Source organism: Protopterus annectens, chromosome 9.part0 (assembly GCF_019279795.1).
Source record: "Protopterus annectens isolate FY-2018-M chromosome 9.part0, PAN1.0, whole genome shotgun sequence".
Classification (NCBI taxonomy): Eukaryota; Metazoa; Chordata; order Ceratodontiformes; family Protopteridae; genus Protopterus; species Protopterus annectens.
Window position 1 is genome coordinate 584,896,918 of NC_056743.1, and position 23,919 is coordinate 584,920,836.

Consider the following 23,919-nt stretch of genomic DNA (forward strand, 5'->3'; position numbering starts at 1 on the left):
ACACATGCATACCCTGCTTATATAACATCGTCAGATGAAACAAGATAAAAACAGTGGAGCTCAAAACCGTTCTATCTCTTCTGATCTGCAAGGCAGGGGAAGGAGGGTGGGTATCAGGAATGTAGGCGAGATGGATCCCAAACATCTGAAGTTATGGTGAGTACATAACTAAAAGATGTTATGTGATCCTATCTCGCCTACATTCTGAATGATGGGACAGCGTCCCTAGCACCTGAATCCTGGGTGGCTCACTGGAAAACACTCCTGAGTACCGTGGAACCAAATGAAGCTCGTCCTTTAGATGCCACATCCAATTTGTAGTGGGAAATGAAAGTGTGCGGGTTGGACCAAGTAGCCGCAGCACAAATTTCGAAATAGCGAGCTTGGAATGAAAAGCTATAGAAGTAGCCATAGCTCTGGTAGAATGAGCTTTGATAGATGATGCAAGTTGCTTATTTGAAGAAGAATAGGCCTGAGTTATGCAATCTCTGATCCATTTTGAGATTGTAGCTTTTGTGATGGTTTGGCCCAATTTATTATCTGAGAAGGACACAAACAACTGGTCTGACTTACGAAGTTGCTGAGTCCTGTCTAAATAGAAGCGTAATTGCCTGTGAACATCCAATTTATGGAGAGTGTATTCTGCTTCATTAGAGAATTTTGGAAAGAAAACTGGTAGTTCTAGAGATTGTTGAAGACAGAAACTAGAGCAGACCTTTGGGACAAAGGATGGATTAGGCCTAAGAGATACTCTATCTTTGTGGAAAATCAGATATGGTGGTTTAATAGACAGGGCTTGAAGCTCTGAGACTCTTCTTGCGAAGTAATAGCCACTAAGAATGCCGTTTTCCATGACAGATATTTCAATTCGCATGTAGCAGCCGGTTCAAAAGGGGGAGATGTTAATGCGCGAAGCACTAAATCAAGATCCCACGGAGGTGCAGGATGAAAAATTGGTGGTCTTAACAGACTCGCACCTTTAATGAATGTTTTACATAGCCTGCTGCTCATCAAAGGAGGATCCGTGGATTCATGGAATTTAGAGATAGCAGCTAGTTGAACTTTAATAGTTGAGACAGAAGATCCCTGATTAAATAGGGATGTTAAGAATTTCAAAACCTCTGGGACAGGAGCAGTGATAGGGTCTAAGCCCTTGAGTTGAGCCCAGATAGCAAACCTCTTCCACTTACTGAGGTACAATTTGTTAGTGGTGGGTTTGTGGGCCGAAGACAAAATGTGAACAACTTCCGGGTCTAGCGTGTGACTTCTAACTAAGGTCGGAAGTGGAGGAGCCAAGCTGTCAATTTCAGAGATTGAAGGGACTGATGCCAATGTCCCGACTGATGGATTAGCAAATCCGGGATCAGGTCTAAGGTCCACGGATCGTCCACTGCATGCTTTTTCAGGTAAGGAAACCATATCTGACGAGGCCAGTATGGGGCAATCAGAATCATTGAAGACCTTAGCTGAGAAGCTTTTGAATGACTTTGGGAAGGAGTGGAATTGGAGGAAAAGCATAAAGCAACCCTGTTGGCCAGGGTTGTGCTAGAGCATCCATGGCCGGTACTTCCTGATGAGGAATCAAGGAGAAGAACCTTTGGCACTTGGTGTTTTGTGGAGTCGCAAATAGGTCGCAGCACGGCGTCCCCCACCTCTTGAAAACCTGGGCTGCTACTGTGCGGTTTAGAGACCATTCGTGAGGAGAGAGAATTGTCCTGCTTAATTTGTCCGCCAACACATTTGACTTTCCGGGATGTGGGTCGCTACCAAGAAGCGGTTGGTAGCTACAGCCCATTCCCACACTCTCATGGCCTCTCTGCAAAGGGGATACGATCTGGTCCCTCCTTGTTTGTTCAGGTACCAAACCACCGACATGTTGTCTGTGTGGATGGCGATAATGCCCTGAGGAAGGAACTTGTGTAAGGCCTGTAGGGATAGAAGTACAGCCCTCATCTCCAACACGTTGATGTGGAGAAGAGCTTCGTCCGGAAGCCAGGAGCCCTGAACTAGCCTGCCCAGACAATGCCCCCACCCTATCTGGGAGGCATCTGTCGTCAGGGTAACCACTGGAGGGGGGAGAACAAAGGGTTTTCCCTGATCCAAGTTGGATGTCTGAAGCCACCAGCGCAGGTCCCTTTGCATAATTCCGTAATCATGATGTGATGATTGAGGGAAGATCTTGAAAGGACCATTGAGTTGATAAGAGCCACTGAAGAATCCTCATGTGTAACCTTGCTAGAGGAACTAAAAGTACCGTGGCAGACATTGAGCCTAGAACCTGTAGGACCATCCTGGCTGGGGCTTTGGATCTCGAGATCAGAGCTTGAACTTGGCCCTGTAAGGTTCGGATCCTTTCGGCAGGAAGAAAGACACGCATCAATCTTGAGTCTATCTCTGCTCCTATAAACTTTATGCGCTGAGAGGGCAGCAAGACAGACTTTGACCAATTGAATGTAATCCCCAGGGAAACACCCAGGAGATGGTGGCTTTGAGGTTGTCCATAAGTAGATGCCTGGTGGTGGCAGTCAGGAGCCAGTCGTCGAGATAGGGAAACACTTGGAATCCAAGGCTCCTCAGGTGAGCCGTCACTACTGCCAAACACTTGGTGAACACCCTGGGGCTGTGGTGAGACCAAAGGGCAGAGCACAAAATTGGTAATGACTGGCTCCCAGGCTGAAGCGCAGATACCTTCTGGACGCCTGATGTATCGGTATGTGATAATAGGCGTCCTTGAGGTCTATGGAGCACATCCAAACATCCTTCTCCAACAACGGGAGAATGGATTGCAACGTGACCATTCGGAATTTGGATTTCGTAACGGATAGGTTCAGTCTGCTGAGATCCAATATTGGTCTCAGGTCCCCTGTCTTTTTTGGCACTAAAAAGAACCTGGAGTAATTTCCTGATCCGATTTGGTCTGTGGGGACCGGTTGGATGACTCCTTTTTCTAGCAGCTTTGAAGCTTCTGCGGCTGCTATTTCCCTTTGACTGGGTGGTGGGTCCGGGATTCTCTTGGACGGAGGGGGTGAGTATTTGAATGGGATGGTGTAACCTCCGGCAATTATCGAAGCACCCATCTGTCCTGAGTGATTGACTCCCAGGCTTTTAGGTGCTTGGCAAAGCGACACCCGACTGGCTCGAGCAGCACAGCCGGGCAATCCCTCATGTCGTGTGGGAGGCTGAAGAGCCACGAAAGGACTCGCGGTCTCCAGAATTGCGGGGCCCTCTGCCGCCTCTGGGACGGCGTCTCCTGAAAAATTTCCCGCCCTCTGCCTCTGGACGGGAATCTTCCTGCTGTTGGGAGAAAAACTTGCGAGATTTTGAACCACATTTTCCCCCTCCTTTGGCCTTGGGGTAAGGCCGAAAGGGAGTGGAATAACGGGCCCCACGGCAGATAACGTTTTCCCTCTTGCTCACAGCGGGTAAGGGTGTCTTTCACCTTGGGTCCAAACAATGAGGACCCATCAAAGGGAGCGTCGTGAAGGAAGACTTGAAGGCCTCCGCAAACTGACACAAGCGGAGCCAGGCCTGTCACGAGAGCCACGCCTGTGCCTGCCGCTCTACCCGCCCCTTGCCGCATAGGATATGAGCCTCATGGACGAGTTAGCAATTGACGAAGGATAGCCAACTGAGAGCTAACGGACTGGGCTAGCTGTTCAGGTAGGTTACCCGAGAGGAGTCTGACAACTCCTTGACCAGATCCCTCTGAAGCCTGGTAAAATGTGCCAAATAATTCAGAGACCTTAAGGTAAAGGCCGCTGAAGTCAGGGTGCGCTTCCGCACCTATCCATACTCCTAGACTCCTTATTAGGAGGATGGATGGACGTTGAAGCCTCTGCCACGTCCTGCTGTGTAGCAGATGCCATCACCATGGCATCTACAGCCACGCCTTTAGTAAGGAACTCCTTCTCAGGGGGAGCAGATAAGAATTTATTTGGACGAGAAGGGACTGGTTCCACAGTATCCGGGTGTTCCCACGCCTTGACAAACTAAATCCAGAAGCTCGTCGAAGGCGGAGATACCCAGGAGGCGGAGGGCTGAGCCCCAAAGGCCTTGAGGAGCACTGATTCGTCCGCAGAGGGGTTTGGACATCCAGCCGCCTCGTTGTTTGAGGATCTCTAAGATGTCTGCAAAGGAGACATCATCCGAGGACGACTTAGGGGACCCCTCTGCATCATCCATATCCGTGTCCGATGTGATAGACTCGGGGGAGTCCACGTGCTTCCTCTTGCACGATCTCTTCCTTGGGGGTTCCTCTGGAGATGACTCCGAAGAACCCTCAGGAAGAGAGGAACCCCCACTGGGGGTAACCTCAGGCCTCGGGGCTCCGCTGGCTACGGACAGGGGAACTGCCAAAGACCCAGTCTCCACGCCCAGGGAAGGTGCTGGTAAAACCGGAGAGATGGTCGAGAGGATTTGGCCAAGGCACTCCTCATGGCTCTGAAAGCCGGACCTCCAGAATCCTGGGAGCGCCCAGTCTCCGGGCCATGATAGTAGACGGAAGTCCCAGCGAAGCACCGAGAGGGAGGCTCGGAACCGAAAGCATCGGTCCCGAAACATCACCCTCGGGTCCAGCCGAAGAAGTCCAGCGACCAAACTCGGACCCGAGGGCCCGGGTTGGAGTAAGGGTCGGAGCCGACCCTGAGATCTCCACCGGCTCCAAGAGCACCTGCTCGACGGAGCCGAAGCAGTCGGAGGAGGAATAACAATGGGGTGGGTCATGGCCATCGGCTCGAAGCCAACTGGGTCGGAGCCGAAACAAATTTTGGAAGACTGGGGACTGGAAAAGTCTTTGGAGCACCCTGTCTATATCAGAATCCGACATTCTCAAGACCGAGAGGAAACAGAACGGGTTCGAGAAGACCTCTCCCTCGGCCCCAAGGGACTAGGGGACCGGCTCAGGCGACTCTATGAGAATCGGCGCCGAGGAAACACACACCAGATTCCATCGGTGCCGAGGTAGACTTGCGCCGAGGAGGAAGTGTCTGAGCGGCGACCCTTGTCGGCTCCGAGAGCAGTGGAGCCGAAGGTGACCCGCCTCGATGCCCCAGCCATCGGCTCCGAAGCCCGAGGAGTCGATACTGGAGGCATCGAGGCAGACCGTTCGACCTCGGCTCCAAGTCTTTGGAGCCGAAGGAGAGGCCTGCCTAGGTCTCTTGGCAGTCGGATCCGACGGACTGGTCGGAGCCAAGCCCTTTCTTTGGCAGGAGTCGGAGCAGAAGACAAGGCTTCTTCAAAGAGGGTTTAATCAACCCTTTAAGAATTAATTTATTTTTCCTCTCCTGGAGGACCCTAGAGGAAAAAGCGTGACAGACGCTGCATGACTCCTGCAAGTGCTTTGCCCCTAAACAATAAACACAAAGTAGATGGTCATCAGTAACAGACATCTTAAAAGCACATTTAGTACATTTTTTAAAGCCCGAAGGCCTAGGGGCTTGAGACATGATGTCAAACAATTTCTGACAGGAAATTTCACAACTGTAGAATCGCTATGACAAAAACCGAAGGCTTACAGAAACAGTGTAAAAACACAACCTTAGGTGTAATAACCGGGAACTTTAACACACTAAAAAGTTCAGTTATACAGTTTGACCGAAAAGGCCCTGGATTGAAAGGGGGCCGAAACAAACTCTACCCAATCACACACAATAAATTCCACTACTCAATCGTACACAACAGGCAGCTATAGGCAGCAATAGCCGTTAAAACGGCTTTTGTGAAATACAAGCACAAAAACTGACAGAAAAAGTAGTTAATAAAAGCTACTCAGCCCAGCCAGCTCGAGACCACGTCCTTGCAGTTAAGCGGCAAACGAGATCTGGGGGACTGATGGTGGTGCATCCTGGGATATAGTAAGCTCAGCCAATAAGAGACTTCGCTCTTTGGCATAAGCGTGCCGAGTCGGAGCCGAGGGATCGGCTCCGAACCCATCATTCAGAATGTAGGCGAGATAGGATCACATAACATCTAAATGTTACTATGTGATTGAGATCTGCCAACAGTACCCCTAACATTTTATGCATTGGGCAACTGCCTTATTTGCCTCACCCTAGCTATGCCTCTGCCCAATAACATTTGCATATTAAATAACAAGTGATTTATTTGTGAATCACATTCATTCATGCCAGCGCAATTAGCACTACTGTGTAAGGAAGCAGAGTATTAGACAGCAGGCCTTACCAAGTAGCTATTTGATAGGGCAAGCTACAGAAGATGTATTACCAGAGCTACCTCTTGTCCCAAAGCACAGGAGTATACCTGGTACACGTTATAGACACATTCATATTTGCACTTGTGTGCTGTGTATGTGTATATACACACACGTGTGTGTGTGTGTGTGTGTGTGTGTGTGTGTGTGTGTGTGTGTGTGTGTGTGTGTGTGTGTGTGTGTGTGTGTATATATATATATATATATATATATCAACATGAAAACACAGACACACACACACATATACAGGTTCATAGGTAAGTACTAGGCTATTGGCCCTACAGCCTATATAAGCCTAGCCAAAGGAGGTTCCCTGGCTTTCGCCGCCCAAGAAAATTATTTTCCTGCGCCCTTGTCTAGCAGAGCTACAGAAGTGATTCCCCAGGGTGAATTTCCTGTTTCCCATCCAATTATCAAGATTTTTCTTAAAGAGGGCCAATAAGGAGCTTTGCTTGACATGAATGGGCAGTCTGTTCCAGAGCAAGGAAGTCTCTGGGACAGGAAATTTATCCCTCCATCATGTTCTCTTTATTGTGGTGACAAGTTTTAGGTCCCTGGAGCATATGGTTCAGACAGCTTGGGATTTCTTTAAGTGTAACATGTCCATCAGATCTGGGATAGACATGGCTTTGTATGTTAGGCAGAGGTTGCCTCTGAGTATACGATATGCGACGGATTAGAGCTGGAGTTTTTTGAGACGATCTGCATAAGGCATTTGTTTGAGGCCGGTAATTCTCTTAGTGAGGTATTTCTGTGGCCTTTCTAGTTGTTGTAGCTGTCTCGCGAGGTACATGCCAAATGAGGCGTTGTACTCTATAATGGGTCTGATGAGGAATGAGTAGAAAGGAATGATGACCTCTATTTTTCTGGAGGAGAACCCCTTAGTGATGAGGTGTGCCATGTAAAAGGATTTCCCGACTAGTCTCTCCTTTGATAATCACGTCGCCACAGTATTGTCCGCCTGTGTCCCAAGGTCTCTTACCACACTTTCGGTATTTAGTAGGCTACCACCTATGTGGTAGTTCATGGGTACAGTGTTTTTCCCAAAGGGGATAACAATGCACTTCTTGGCATTGAGCTTTAGGCCATGACTTTGACAGCAAGCATCAATCTCAGTGAGGCCTCTTTGTAGAATGTCCACATCCTTAGGCGATTCTATTATGGCTCCTAGTTTGCAGCTGTCTGCGAACTGGCTGTATTAGCCTGAACTTCTGGGAAGTAGATACCGAACAGGAGAGGAACCAAGAACAAACCCTGTGGTACTCCACTTGTCACTGGTCTGAAGTCGGATTTGGAGTCGGCTACTTTCACTGTGTGGGTTCTGTCAGTGAGTCAGTTGGCCACCCATCCTGACACATAGGGATTTATGCCCAGTCCAGTAAGTTTATCTATAATACCAGAGTGGGGGGATGGTGTCGAAAGCCTTGGCAAGGTCAAGATAGGCTGTGTGCATTACCTTACCCTCGTCCACGGCTCTGGTGACTGCTTCAATGAAGTCAATCAGGTTTAGGAGGCATGATCTACCTTTTACAAACCCAAACTGAGTGAGGTCTAGAGTTTGGACGTTACCTATCTCTTTGTTTATAAGCTCCAGGATGATGTGTTCTAGTCAGGCTAATGGGGCGGTAGTTCCCGGGGTCCGTGGTGGCACCCCCTTTGTAGAGTGGGATAATCGTCACTGTGCACCATTCCGTAGGCACAAAACCTGAAGTGAGGCTATGGTTGAACATGGTACTTAGGTGGGGTGCCAGTTCGTTCTGTAGTTCGTGCAGAACTCAGCCTGGGATGTTGTCTGGTCCCATGGATGCTGTGTTCCTGGCTTTGGAGAGTGCGGTCTTTACTTGTGCGTCCATGATTACAGGGGCTTTGCAATCTTCCATATGGAGATGGGCCCTTTGGAGGGTGAGTGGGGTACAGTTTGCACTGAACCTGTCTGCCAGGATGTTGGCAATATCAGCTGGTTCAGTAAATCTAGTACCATTGTGCTGTAACTCAGAGCAGATCTGAGTGTTGCCATTGAGATTCTTGACATAGCTATAAGAATGCTTTGTGGTTGTCGTTAGAATCAGTGGCAATTTTATTTTCATAACTAGCTTTGGAGGATATTATGAGGGATCTCAGCTCCTTACTGAGGCTGACCAGGGAGTTCCTGTAATCCTTCTATTGTAGAGTTTGTTTATGGCAGGGGACCACCAGATTGGCTTCCTATTTTGGGAGGATAGCATCTTGGTTCTGTTGGGGATGGCATGGTCCATGCACTCGTGTATGTGCTTATACAGTACAGCTGTATAGGATTCAGCAGTCGTGCCTCTATTTTCTATCTGTATGGGTGTCGTGGAGTTAGCCATTTCTGTCTTAAGGAGCATGAAGGTGGCTTTGGAGAAGTTTTTTTATGGTGATTTCCTTAATGGGGGGTGGGGGTCGGATATGGATGTCTAGGGCGATTAGCTTGTGGTCAGATCTGCCCAGCGAGGAGTTGTCCTCTGGCGTGAAGCATCTGTTACCCATACTGGTAATGACCAGGTCCAGGACATTGCTGCCCCTGGTGGGGGTATGGACAAGCTGATCCAGGGCGTTGGAATTTATGAATTCCAGAAAACACTGAGCAAATGAGTTAGTACATGAGTAGTTCTCCAAGTTGATGGTGGGGTAGTTGAATTTTCCCATTATTAGGGTATTGGGCTGTACCTTAATATGATCCAGTATATCAGGAAACGTGGAGTGGGCATCCTGGGGCATGGAGGGGGATCTGTAAGAAGCTACAACCTGGATTGCAGTCTTGCCCAGTGTTAATTGTACTTGGATAATTCTGGATGCATTATGTTGACCAATTAGCATGGAGGTGTGGACATCTTTTATGAATATGGACACGCTTCCTCCTTTAGTGTTTCGGTCCAGGTTAGGTGGCCGAAAGGTGTGGTAAGAACTGTAGCCTGGTAATGTAGGGGTGCTCTCTGGAGCCTTGAACCAGGTCTCTGTCACTGCACAGATATCAGTGTTCTCTATCTTAAGGAGTGCCTCAAGCGAGTACATTTTGAGGTTTAGACTTCTAGCATTGAGTAGCATTACCCTTAAATTTAGTTTGTTTGTACCTACTATGGTGGTGCGTTTGACATTTGAACCTTGCCTAAAAAAAGTACTATAGGGGCGGCAAGTGCCTTAGCCAGTATCCGGAATCCCAGATGTGACAGGTGCAGGCCATTTCTGGCAAAGCATCGTGGTCTGTCGATCATGTCGTCCCAAGCAGACAGATACTGGATCCCCTTAGAATAACACCAGAAGCTTAGCCAATTGTTGTTCCTTCCATGGGTAGGAGCCCTACAGCACCATTTATTCCTGTCTGGAATGCTTTATCAGTCCATACAATCCTCTTGAAGGTGAGAGTCAAGCAGTATGGAATGGGCCAGATGCTGGTGTCCTAATGGCCTTAGCACTGTCTGATCTAAACCATCTGTATGAGTTGGTTTGCAGAATCCATAGTGGCTTCCTGGTTAAGGAGAGATTTGCATGACATAGCACATGCCTACCTCCATGATTCTGTGCTGTACAGACTGTTGTAACAGCATGAGCCTGTCCAGCCTCATCCATGAGTGACCATCCATCTACCATTAAGCAAAACTAATGTGATGTTCCTAGCCACTTCCCTCTCCCCCAGGATGGGCATGCTGGCTTCTGCTGCTGAAGCCCATTCTCTCCCAACCAGCCCCTCCATTGCCCATGCTGATAGGTGCAAGTGGGTCATCTGGGTCATAGCCAGGGCTTCATCTTTCTATACCACAGGGCTGCTACAGTCAGTATTTGTGATTTATATATTTATATTACTACTTTTTTCACCACTTAGCACTTTAATCTTGTAGCTTTTCTCCCAATTCATTCAATGAAGATTGTCAATCAGGAAGTTTCAACAGGACATAACCAAACATAAAATTAAAAAAAACTTTCTCTCTGCCAAAGCCCCTATGCTACTCCTGTACTCTTCCTTCTTGTCCCCTCCTTAATGCTTCTACATATTTCTCAAATAGCAGTAAAGTTCAATTTCTACTTTGTTCTAATGTCCAATAGTCCTTAACCCCCCTCAAAAATCCCTGAAATCACAATGCTGCCCTATTTTCAGCATAACAATCTCTCTCCTTTTTAACTCTATACTCTACCTGTCCCTTTGACAATCACCCTACAACTACCACAGCAATAACAGCCCTAGTTCACTTAGGGTTTATTGCCTATTAGAAAAATTAATATCAGAACTGCAGTATCTAGCTAATAAATCCCTTCTACACCATCAGAGGGCAACTACTTATGACAATCCCTTATATCAATTATAAATGCAACAAAATAAAATGTATCCCTACAAAGACAGACCTGCACAGTAGGTGCAGGATGGTAAGCCCAAATGTAGCTTCAGCTACAAGACTCACTTGTATTAGGTTTTTGGAACATCACAACACAGTAGTTCCTTACTAGTTTACCAGCTTTATATATAACAAAATCACAACATAACAGCCTATTCTCCACCAGAAACAGCTCCCTACAATACTACTAAGCACCTAAAATATGTGCGCACACGAGTGCATGCATATACACTCATACAAACATGCATGCACACATAATTAACTTAAAGCATTCAACAATAAACTTAGAAGGTTTTTAAGTACTTATGGGAACCAAACACGTCATAATTCTTCTGACAGTGCTAACAAAGGATGCTTTGAATGCATTTTTGTTACTTACACTAATACTTTTCTCAGAGCTTAATGAAATGTATGTCTCTCCTTAAATCTTTCTCTAAGAATATTCAGAGATGCAAAGAAACTGTCTCCACTGACAAGAACCAGAAATAAAATAATTTTTCCCCCAGTGCAAGAGTGTGTGTGTGTGTGTGGGGGGGGGGGGGTATTAAAAGAGTCACGCAACTGACATATGCACACTGTAAATAAACTTGAGCATGTGATGGGAAGGCACAAAATGGAAGTATCAGGGGGCCAAAAAAAGTGTGTGCCAGGCTCAGCCAGAGACTGACCTACGTAAGCCAGCAGCATGTCAGTGGAACTGGATACAGGCTAGTTTGCTCAGGAATTTTAAAAATCAAGTCTGAAATTCTGTTTTCACTTGTTTGGCATCAGCTTCAACTGTTAGCATACCTAGACTTTTCCCCTCTTTGAAGGGATGGTGGAAAGGTGGGATAAGGGTAAAGAAGGTTGTTTTAAGATGCCACATATTTTGCTTCTAAATTTGGGTGGGGGTAATTTTCCATACCCTAAGGTGAAGCAACCCAGGAGTTTATCACAATAAAGATAGGGGCACAGCCCCCTGGCAAGAGGTGTGTCTTGGGGGGGGTCTTAATTTAAAAAAAGGTCTGAAATGTATGTGATTCCCATTTTGGCACTTCATTTTATTCATTTTGAAACTCACTCATGTTGCATTTAATCAAATGTCTCATAGCCAAAAGAAGTGACAAGGGGATTGACTGGAAGAGATGATTTACAGCCAGATTTTACCTTCACTTTGTGTCACGGTTCAGCAAGAAGTTTCCTCAGTGAACAGGGTATCAATAAAACCAACCATCATGTAAGTACGGCTGTGACCACAGACAGGTATGCCTATTAATACCACACCTGAAGATCTCATAGAAGCATCCACAAATAATGCACAGCGATCAATATGCCTTCCATCTCTGTCTGTTGTGAAAGAAGAGTTCTGTAAGAGCTGCACATTTCCCAATGTCTACTGTAGTATGGCTTACTGGCAACAGACTGCCAAAATGAAAGATGTAAATATCCTCTTTCTAAATCTACCTAACTAGCCCAGCTAATATGTCAATCACCCCGCACCCCCAAGTCAGTTTTCTGACTTCTATAAAGGTCTGATCTACCCTAAGGGCTATAGGCATTACAATAAATTTGTCTAAACTGGCTCTTGTGTGTCAGAAATCTAAGATATCTGTTTAGCTATGACCTTAAAAATAAAATTAAAAGAAGAAAATAACCCATAGCTGTCTTGCTACCCTTTGAAAGGCTCAACAAACTCTGCTTTGTGAGCAATGCTTCTTATTATCCCAGTAAATGTACTGCTTTATCATGTTGACTGTCATGGAGAATATATAACCTGGGGGGGGGGGGGGGGGGGGGCAAAGAGACAAAATGTATGCCATCTATATCTCAGTCTAGCATTCTAAGAGCATGTCAAACAGCCTGTTACAGAATTGTTCCTCTTCTTCTGATCCCTTTGAGAGAAGAAATCTTTTTCTTTTGTATGTGAATGCTTGACCTGAACAGGTGTTACTTAGTGGGATAGCTAACAGACCGCCTTCTAACTGACAAGTGTGGGATAGAAAAGCACATGCTTGCCTGAACTTCCTTAATGTCCTTTGTTAGACTGAAACACTCTTCTCCCAACCATCAACAGTCTACTGGAGGTTACAAAGGTATTACCTGCATCTGTGAAAGTAGTGGCCATGATTGCACAGGTACAGGGCTTGTGGGCCTAGTCTAACCTATTCTCTTGTGCTGGTATGAAGCTAATGGCAATCCATATCTTTCATCAGTATCTGAAATAACTCAACAGCCTCCATTTCTTCTAGGGGCTTTATGTACCACTTGTATAAATTACTTTTTTCCTGTATGATTATGGTCCCTAGAACCATCCTCTTTGCACAGCTTCTTTTTGCATCAACAGGCAGTCACTGAGGGGTAAGCCACTTTACCTCTGATAATTCAGGTGTCTTTGCCTCCTAACAATGCTGTTCCTCCACACCAGCAGGGTCCTTCATACTGGCCTCCTGAACATGCATAAGGGATCTTTTTTTCTTAACGGAAGAACTTCTAATGTCACATGCTTAGTCTTAGTTACACTGTTACACTGTTGGTAGTGTCTACAGCTCTAAGTATCACTGGTTACCCCAGATAGGAGAAACACCATCATACATTTTTTGGCTATGACATTAGTTGTGAAACTACAGTAAGATAACTTTGCCAACCACAATATGATGGTGTTTAAATCAAAAGAAAAAGTTTCAGGTATTCATCCAACTAAGAAAAGGTAAAAACAACTGAAATGTTCACAACAAGACACAGAGAGACAAACAAATGATTCTGAAAAAATAAATGAAAATGACATAAGCAAATGTTTTACATGTAATGGTGGTGACCATTTCCAGGATCACTGAAATGTAAAACAGACTGTTACACAGAAAGGGTGCATAGATACTGTCTGAAAAAGAAAACAGCGTCAAATGGATGAAAGCAAATTGCAAATCCATTTACTTCACTGCCTCAGTAGACTTATTTGATGGTAGATGGGAATATTGCCCAGGTCACTGTATGAAATCAAAATTGCTGACAACACAGCCACGGAGTTTGAGTATGTACTTCTGGTGGTGGTGGCAAGGATGATGATGACACTATACAAGCCAAACTACTAGATGTCGGCACTTGTAAGAAACAGAAATTATGAGTAATGACTCCTGCAGTTAATCACAGGAATCATGTAATGATACACAAATCATCTAACAGTATGTTAATAAAATTATTAATTATTAAATATTAATATCTTATTAATAAATCAATGCTTTTCACCTAAGGAGAAAGTGGCAACCATCTTATCTTAAGGGACTTACTAGACAACTAAAAATGTGAAATTACTTACCAACTTTCAAGAACGTCTGAAGCTCCAGAGGTCGAATTACTGGTTGCCTTTCATGCCCATATGATTCTACAATACTTTCCACTTGCACTTTTGGACAAGTAAATGATTCATATGTTCCATCCTGATTTTGTATAAAGCTGCGTGTGACTTGTAATGGCATCTGCAGTAGTGGAGAATGGAAAACAGCAGTATGAAGAGCCAACTACAATGAACACCTGCTATTCTCTTAAACCTACACTAACAAATGTATTACAGCTAGTATCTAACATTCGGTGACGGTCATCTTCTACACATCTCTCACCAATAGCCAAATGGGAATTTAATACATTGAGTCACTTAAAGTAAATTTTAACAAAGAAAGAAATGTGTGCTGACTTGAGAAAGTCATGGGAGACAGACGGTTACTACCTTCCCAGGATGAAGATGTTTGCCTCCCTCACAGAACTGCTTTGGATATTTGACTGTGAATGAATGCATCTTAAGGAAACATTTTATTTTACTACGAAAGACAGCAGCTTACATCAGATTTCAGGCACCAGGAGGAAACTATAGGTCATGAGTGCGATAAGCATTTCAAAACTAGAACACCCTGCCATCAACTGCCAGACAGCAGGTACAACCCCACAGTAGGGTGTACATTGTCATGCTTCTTCAGTGTACTGTGGGAGACTGATTTATGACAATGAGAAAGCATCAATCATCCAGATTAAGGTACCGGAAAGGGAAATCAGTCAATGACTCAATGAAGTTCAGAATAGAATTGAAAAGGGAGAGTTTTTTCACATGTCTAGAAAAAAAGTATGATGCATAATACTTCGTTTACATTGGCTCCAGATGGCACATATAAGCAAGTCATAAACTAAATATGCTGGATAAGAGACCAACATCACCTAGGTGGTGTAAAGAAGTTGACACAGCAATCATTCCAGTGTACTACAATACCCAATTAACTTGGACAGCCCACATACAGCAATCATGGGGTACAAGTATGGACAAGCTGAATGCTCCTTATCAACCCCCCAACAAAAAATACACATTCTATTTTAGTAGTTAATGCAAGCCAGTTAGGAACTGGGACATCTCTATTCTTCAGAGAATCACAATGAAACATGCAAACAAGTAACTGTGAGATGTTTATAATTACTTGCAGTGGCATCTATTACAATGCAGTCTTGTTGAACACAAGGGAGGATAACTATGACTTAGAATAACGCACAGTTTTATGAAAGAGATTAGCCATGCTACCCACCCTTTTGACAGAACACTCAGACCTGAGGGCAGTTTACCAAATTTGGAAAATCACTGAATTAGATATCATGACAGAACAAGTAATCAATGCAAGAGTTTCCAAGAGCTGAAGAAAGTGAACTCTGTTAAATGCACTTTGTGCACAGACACATAAGAGTAATGGAAATATCCCAAAAATCATCTCTCTCTCTCTCTCTATATATATATATATATATATATATATATATATATATATATATATAGTAAAAGTTCCCAGACGTGGTGCTTACAGTACTGATATTGAGCAATGGGAGATGGTGGTAGAAACAGTACTTCAGTACCCACATAGTAAAGGAGTGGCCAATGGGCTGATAAGTCTGCACCATCAAAAGAGGGGCTGAAACTCCGGTGAAGGAAAAGCCACATCTACAAAGCTAGAAAAACAAACGCTGACAACATTATGGAATCAAACAGACAAAACTGTCAATACTATGGAATCAAATAAACAGGTGCAAAAAACAAAAAAAGAGAGAGAAACAGAGAAATTAAATACAAAGGAGATGATAACAGCAGTGTTGAGCAACAGATGTATTAAGCACACATGACCAGTCAAGCTTAAAGTCAATACAAGTGGACAACAAAAAGGCTAAGAGAAGTCAATATGGGTGGGAAGGAGAAACACAGAAGATCAAAAAGAGTGAACTATTAAAATGAGAATTATAGACACAAATAATACATGACACCTGTAAAATAACTGGGTTTGTGACTAAACCAATAAGGGCTCAGTATAAGATATATTCTGCCACCTCCGGGACAGGCAGAAATCAAAGACTAACCCTCTTGCACCAACTTTCTGCTTTTTCTACATATCCCATTACCCACCTACTCTACTCCCTGGGCTGCTCATTTATGGCACAAATGGACACACCTGTTCATCACTACAGAAGAAAGGTATTTTCATCCTTCCTTAGTCATCTGCAGTCCCAATAGCATCAGACTGACACAGTGATTTTACAGAAACTGACAAGTAGGGTTTGTAAAGTCATTTCCAGATTACCAGATTACCAGATTAGTGTTCAGTTTTCCACATAGCCTAGAAAAATACTGGGTAGGTGACACCCATCTTAAGATGTATATAAAAGGGCACAACAGTGGCTAAGAGAATGGTTAGGGAGGGAGAGATGAACCAAGGGTTTTGCAATGCACCACACTGCAGGTGCAGCTATTTCTTTGATGAAGCAACTAAGCCCCAGATTAGGGTTCTAGTGACGTGACACAGACAGGGTAGCCACTAGGTCCTACAGACTATTGTTGATCAGCTGACCTAATGGATTAGTGATAAATGAGAGCACCTGGAATGTAGCAGGGGCTCTAACTGCCTGTAATTGCTACTTCTAGCTGTGCTTGTGGTTGATGCTTGGGTGCTCCTGTCGAAACTTTGTTGAACAGTTAAGATGGGTCTCCTTACCTGAAGGTGTTCCAGTGTATGAACTTGTGCACTAATAGGACAGCATATATATTAATTAGTAGTCTGCCCAAGAACCATTGCTATTGTACCTAGCTGTTAAATATCTGGGATCAAGTGGATATAACGTTACATATTACAGTAGTACATGGAGAAACTGCTAATACTATTAGGCAACTAATATAATTACAAAACAAATGTCTGAAAGAAAAAAAAGATGAGGAAGGCTATTTATTTACACGGTAGCTTCTTGTTCTGTTCACATCCTCTGCCCCAAATACTTTTACACCCTTAGAGCTGAAGCATCCATGGCAACCATGATACTGGGAAGAAGAGGAGAAAGGGTTACAGCCCTGCATCTGCTCACTTGTAGTCACCACACAAGGTGCTTGGTGGTAGGTCAAACGTATGATTAGTGAAACCAGATCTGATGTTTGGGACCACTGAACTCTTAAGATTCACTACAAAGCTCTCATATGAAACCTCGCAAAGATAACTAGCAGAGTAGTTGCTGTTAAGTGCTCCCGCAATCTAACAATCAAGGCTACTGTTGGGACAAAACTTCTGCCTGTAAGGTTCAAATTCTTTCTTATGTCAGACAGACTATTTTGGTTCCTGTGTTCAGATGGCAGCCTAAGAAGCCTTGTGCCTGCGCTGTCTCCAACTGGGACTTTGCAGTGTTCACAGAAATGCTCAGTGTCAAATCCAGTTGCAGTAAGTAGTCCCATGCCTGAGTCAGCAACTCTGGTGGAAGCGGCTATGAACCAATCATCCAAGTATGGGAACACACTGACTCAATACAATCGGAAATAAGCTGTTCCTGCAGCCTTGGAGTCAGTGAACACCCTGGGGACTGTGGAGAGACCAAATGGAAGAATTCTGAAGTAGTAATGACAGTCTTTCATCTTGAAGTGCAGGAACTTCCTACATGCCCTGGCAACTTTGATGTGCAGACAGGTATCCTGGAAATTCAGAGAGCAAATCCAGTCACCTTCCTGTAAACAGAAAGGGAGTGATTGCACTGTAACCACCTGGAACATGGTTTTCTATACATACTGATTTAAGCTGCTTATATTTAACATGGGCCTGAGGTCCTTCATCTTTTACTGCATCAAAAAGATCCTTGAATAAACCCCAGATCATATTTAGTCTGGCTGAACCTACTGGATGGTTGTCTTATGAGGTTTGCAACCTCAGCTTTGGTTGCCTCTTTCTGACGGAGTGGTGCATCGGGAAGGGGGTAAGGAGGTGGCCTGGGAGGAGACAGAAAGGGAATCTTGCAGCCTATGGATATTACTACCTTGTCCTGTGTGATGTCTTGCCATATATTCAGATGGTGGAATGATTAGCTCCTGACTACCTCCACAGATGGACAGTCAGTCAGGTCCTCAGAGATTCTGTGGCAAACTACAAGGGGAAGGGCTACAGAAACCCTACTTTTGAAGGTCATCTACTGCCGTTACAGTTACATCCCTTCAGAAAATTCCTTCAGCTAAAGGAATTTCCATTCAACACTGCTCAAAGTGGGTGTTGGGTTTTTCTGACCCACAAATTCTTTGCAGTCTTCTGACACCTTGCAAAGGTTCCCCAAGGAGTGAAGAACTTTGCACTCACAGCACCATGCATTTTCTCTTTGTGCTCACTCAAACAGTTTATTCTTCATCTGTAGTCCAAACAAGGAAGTTGCATTGCGGGGTGTTGGTGAAAGCTTTCCTAAAGTTTTCTGCAAAACTGCAATGCCCCAGCCAGGCATGGTGATGCATGGCCTAGCCAGTCACTGCTCTATCAGCCACATTATGGACAAGTCTCCCTGAGAGAATAGAAACATTAGCCATCGTTAGTATTTGCAATTCCAGTATATGATGCAGACTACTGTGAGTCAACATTTTCAAAGCGTTGAGCATTCCTTCCACTAGGTCACTAATAAAAGGCATTATTTGGGTCAAGTAATTCAACATCCTACTGATGCATGTACCAGTGACACAAACATGTTTAACAAAGTGATCCACAGTCCATGAATACTCATCTAGGAGATGGATCATGGGGCTCTCTTCAGACTATTCTTTCTTGCGGGAGCTGCCAATACAGTGGAAACAGTGGGAGTACCTTACTCCAAAAACCTGTCTGTCTGGGGAGGCAGAGCATGTTATCTGGTCTCCTCTTGACAGGCTCCGCCTCAGTAGGCTTTCACCATACCCTGCAAAGTACAAAATCAATCATGTGGTCAGTAGGAGGGACCACCCATGAAAAAATGAAGGCATAAAGAAAACCTTGTGTATTTCTTCCCTCAGGGAAGCTGAGTCAACCTGCCATGAAATGCATTAGCTTTACTATCTCCACAAACCTGAGGTCATTAGGGGGACGGGGGAAACCTGCCCTTCATCCAAGTTAGCGTCCAGAGTGGAAGACTCTGTTAGGGGAGTCCAGATGTCTCCTTTTCCATATCTTCCTCCTAGGAACACTTGGAGAGGATTGATCAGAGTGCGCAAGAGTAAAATCTTCACGGGATACCCACAGGCATCAGCAGCTTTCCATTCCCTTGGCCATCTGGATGAGGATGAAAGACCCAAGTTGTCAGATGCAGGGCATCCTGGGATAGAGCAGACCATAAAAGCAGCCTCCTTGGGATCCAATAAACTCAAATGGTTGCAACAACACTGCCTCCCTGTATGAACATGTTCAGTCCATTGGCACCAAAAAGATCAAACTCCCCAATCAACACTGATACCACATAGGCTGATGCAAATTTGGAGGCTCCGATTCTTGGTACAACACCAAGAAAGGTTTTGGTGCCAATGGCTTGAAGGTCAACAATCAAAAAATACAAAAAAGTGCTTGGGCTCGCTGGTAGTGATCGAAAGAATTTATTGACACAAAATCCACTGAAATAAAGTGCTCAAGATGTAATTGTACAGCTCTACATCTTGAGCACTTTATTTCAGTGGATTTTGTGTCAATAAATTCTTTCGATCACTACCAGCGAGCCCAAGCACTTTTTTGTATTTTTTGGTTGTTCAGTAAGTGCTGATATCTGTTGTTTGCTTGAAGGTCAACAATGCCATCATTGATAACTTCATTGAGGGTACTGGAGAACAGGCCGATTTTGATCCATCAGTATCAATGACCTGACACATACTGGACTTCAACATAAAAAGGCCTAGTGCCAAGACTACTAATGCTGATGGCCAGATTGGGGCCAAAGGAAGAAGTCCCATCAATATCAACATCAAAGGCTATTGGAAGAAAGCCAGCTATGACACTCAAGGTGTCAGGTCAGGGCCTGGGTAAGAAGTCATAGATGTAGAGGAAAGAGGGGGGAACCTTCTCTAGCTGCCCTTGAAACAAGGAGAAAAGAGGACACCAATCTCTGTCTGAGCCTTGACCAAGAACTTCATCATCCTTTTCTAGTCAAGGTATACAGAACGGATTCACAGTGACATAGCCAATCTAACCAACATGGAAGATGAAGACCTAAACTCCAGTTATCTACAGCATTCCCATCCCTGAGCAGATGCTACTGAGTTTTGACAGCAGAGTCTGGATGAACAGAAACTTCCAGCTGGGAAACTTGCACGTTCAACAGCTTGTCTACTACTGCACTCAGTCAGTGTGCTGCCTTAGATGGAGAAACCTATCTTCTACTTATGCTGGGATATAGGAAAAATATAGTGTCCTCAACCATGCTTTTTGCTTTTGATATCTTGGTGAAGAGCCCTTTTAAAGATTAGATTGTTCCTCTTTTCTTGGGGGAGGGGTGGTCCTAGAACCAAAATGATAGCAGATTTCAAAAGGGGTTCAAAAGGTTCCACCCTCATGCACATGACTCAAAGGACATGTGTATCCAGAACTACTATAAGAAAAACAGCCACAATGCTGTAAAAACAGGAAAAAGTTACTGTTAAGCTGGGAAAGGCTTATGTTACCAGTCAACTGATGCAGAAGTGAGAGAACAATAAGTAGCCACCGTAGGGAAACTTGGGCATCCTGGGATGAAGAAGACATCAAAACAGCCTTGCTAAACGCTAAACTTAACTATCACAAGACTAACTATACATTTCCTATCTTGCATGCATGTTTTATAAAACCACAAGGAAAAATATATTATCTCAACCTTGGGACTGCACTTGATACATATGGTATGTTGGCAGGGGTCTACTTTACATTGTCGACTTTTCAGAAAGTCGACTTTCATATGGCCAAGACCATATGATCGACTTTCGAAAAGCTGGCCATGTAAAATAAAAACATAAAACACAACAAGCACTTACCTTAAACTGTTAGCAGGAGGGCTATGCACCCCTGGGATCCCCCCCGTAACTTAAATATACCAACTCTGAGATTGTACTACAGTGTGGAAGAGGGAAATGTTCCCATTCCGCATTGTACGGAGATAGCGGTTCCCCATGGTTGGCTTTTCGAAAGTCGGTCATATGGTCTCAGCCATATGAAAGACTACTTTCTGAAGAGTTGACCATGTGAAGGGGACCCGTTGGCAGACAAGACCTGGAGAGAAAGGAAGTATGGCATATTAGTAAGAGGAAGAGCCTAAGCTTGAGAAAGCCTAGTAAATGCTGAAATGACAGCCACCTGTGGCATCCAGTCCTAGCACTGAAGTATGTGGGCTGGCTTATGTAAAAACTGAGAAATATACAATTTTTTGTTAAAGTACTGTTTTTATGTTATATATTAATGAATGGATGTTCATACTTCAAGAAATTAAAGATTATAATACCTTTTGAACAAGAATGTTTAGACCAGACATTACAGTAGAACAGCACACATAGCAGCAGGAACTAAGCAGAAACACCTGCATTAATGATCTTAAAAAAGAAGGCTTCAGCTGAGAAAGACAGAAGTGAATACCTCTCAGAGCAGAGTAAATTTACCTTGATTCAAAACATTTGGTGCTTAGCTGCTAGTAGAGTTTCTGCCCAACATAGGGCTAAGGAGTAAGAGGAGGAACACAGGAAGACCCAAGTGAAGAAAGACTGGAATTTACAAAGAACTGCTTAAAAGTTTGGCTGAAGGTGGAGACCCGAACTAACGGTGAGAATTGATGCTTTATTGTTACTAACTGAAGTTCACACTTTTGTTTACTTGGTTATTACTGTAAATAAGTGCGATGCTCTTGTGAAATCCATCTCCTGAACTAATTTTTTTTTTTTTTACTAATTACACTGGTGGGTTTTCAGGTGGGTAGAACTTGGTAATCCCACCAGAAGTGGCACTTCATTCCTGCTCTGTAGCCTGCAGAAGACTTGTACTTGAATCTTGTATCCCCAGCAGAGAAAACAGAAAGACCTGCATCCCTTAATGAGAAGAGAGACTTGAGTTTGAATGAATCATCACCTTCCCTTTCTCTAAAATGGAGACATATGTGTAATCTCTTGCAAAGAACAATAAAACCCTGGTGCAGTCCATGTCGACTCCTCTGGAGAAGGAAAAAGTCTACCAAAGACAACTGGTCCATCTTCATAAAGAGATGCACCTAATAGCATGTATGCGGCCTGCTCCAAATACCACCTCACAACAGAAAAGACTCAGCAAGAAGACAACATTGAAGCCTGTCTCATAGCCTTGAAGAGGTACACAAAATCCAGGAAATGTGGGATCAGACAGACTGAACCAAGACCAATAGGGGAGCCCAAAAATCTTACTCCAACAAATAAGGTACAAACATTTTGGATTATAACAAATTTAAAAAGAAGAAGAAGAAAGGCTTGATAAGGATGGTGTGTTTCCTGAAACATAAGCTATAACATTTCATAATTGGACATATAACAGCAACAAAATGGCAACAGCTGAAATATCTTAAACATGTTATGAACATATAGCTGAAACCTGAAGTAAACAGCAACAGTAAAATGATAGATGTTAACAAATTCAAGACATCACTCCCAAGTAATTTCTGCAAACAGGCTTTTCAAACTGATCTACAAGTACTGACAAGCTAGTTGTGCTAACTGAGCAAATGAAGCCTGCAAGTGAAAATATGCAGTTACCTGCAAAAACCCAGAAAATGTCAGTGTTACAGACTGGAAAGTCTAACTACCTGGCCTGTGCATAGTTTAAAAAGTCCCAAGTAGAAACCTGGCCTATCTTCACTCTGGCCACTGTGAACAGAACAGCATTTGGTAAAATTTTCATGCCTATACAACTGAGCATACAACTTCAATTATATTAATGTACTGCTGATGCTTATAGTTTTTGTTTGTCTAAAAAATAATAGTAATGTACCCCACTTTTTGTAGCCCTAAATTAAATGATACTTATGATATTCCTCATATAGTTCTCCAAAGCTTACAAATGTAGAACTTGATTTAATAATAAAAAAGCATGCTACCTTCAGCATGCTAAGTTAAAATTCAGACAGGCTAATGGCACTACACTGGAACGACAACATACCTCAAGGAAAATTCCACATACGACTGCCTCATACTGTGTTATCTTACATAAAAGAAGACTTGTTCCTCAACACACCACTTATTTATAACCTAAGGTAAAGAATCTTACTTTATTCCTTTAACAAGACTTTTATTTTACTTATTCCTAGTTAAAGAATTCCAGATGAATACTTGACATTTTGATTTTCATAATTAATATGGACTCTGTTATTCACTCCCTACAGCTGTATACCATTTTATCTAATGGAATTAAAAACATCTGTCTTTAACCTAGGGTTGATAAGAAGACAGACATTCCTATTTTCTAAAATATTCAGAAACAATACAACAGTCTCAATCACAGCTGCCTTTACAGAAACCCTACATGCTTATGATTCCTTCTTTTACAGGGAAAGAAAAAAAAATTACTTCAGCTATTTTCCATTATACAATTTATTTATTTAATTAACTTACTTATTTCACATTTGTTTACTGGGGAGGTCCGACTGGGCAAAAAGCCCAATTTCTGCGGAGGCCCAGGGAGAAAATCCCCAAAATGCAATTTCACAAGCTTAAGGAAAACAATTTAACAATCACAGACTTGCAGTTATGCATTAGATACAAAGTTTATAAGCATAGAAAAAAGCTATATATAGAACTATATACATGAAGTTTCAATTCGATTCAATGCAATTTCAAGTCAAATGAGTTTCAATGCAAAAAAAAAAAAAAAAGATTACTCACCTGTTAATAAGTGCTAAAACTTCAAACTTACTTAATATTAATCATGTGTAACATTAATGGAATAAATGTAAATGTTTGCATTTACTTTCTACCGATTCATTTTTTTTTTTTTTACTATAAATTTGAACCTGGTTTAGAAGCACTCACTGACTTAGAAATCAAAGCATTCAATAACAAACCTAATATAATACCAATGGAAAAAGACTACTTCCAGTGCTTTCTTTCCTTTCAAGATATACCCTAGGATTCAA

At 43.4% G+C, this 23,919-nt stretch overlaps 1 protein-coding gene across 3 annotated transcripts in view; it reads right to left on the reverse strand.

The window, feature by feature from the left end:
* The window catches only part of CCHR9.PART0H2orf42 (chromosome chr9.part0 C2orf42 homolog), a 420,265-nt gene that overhangs the window by 50,294 nt on the left and 346,052 nt on the right, over window positions 1–23,919 (reverse strand). For all 3 annotated transcript variants that reach the window (XM_044083125.1, XM_044083126.1, XM_044083127.1), the window contains exon 8: window positions 13,850–14,009. In XM_044083125.1, the coding sequence (XP_043939060.1) occupies window positions 13,850–14,009 (160 nt within the window). The remainder of the gene's footprint in view (window positions 1–13,849; window positions 14,010–23,919) is intronic.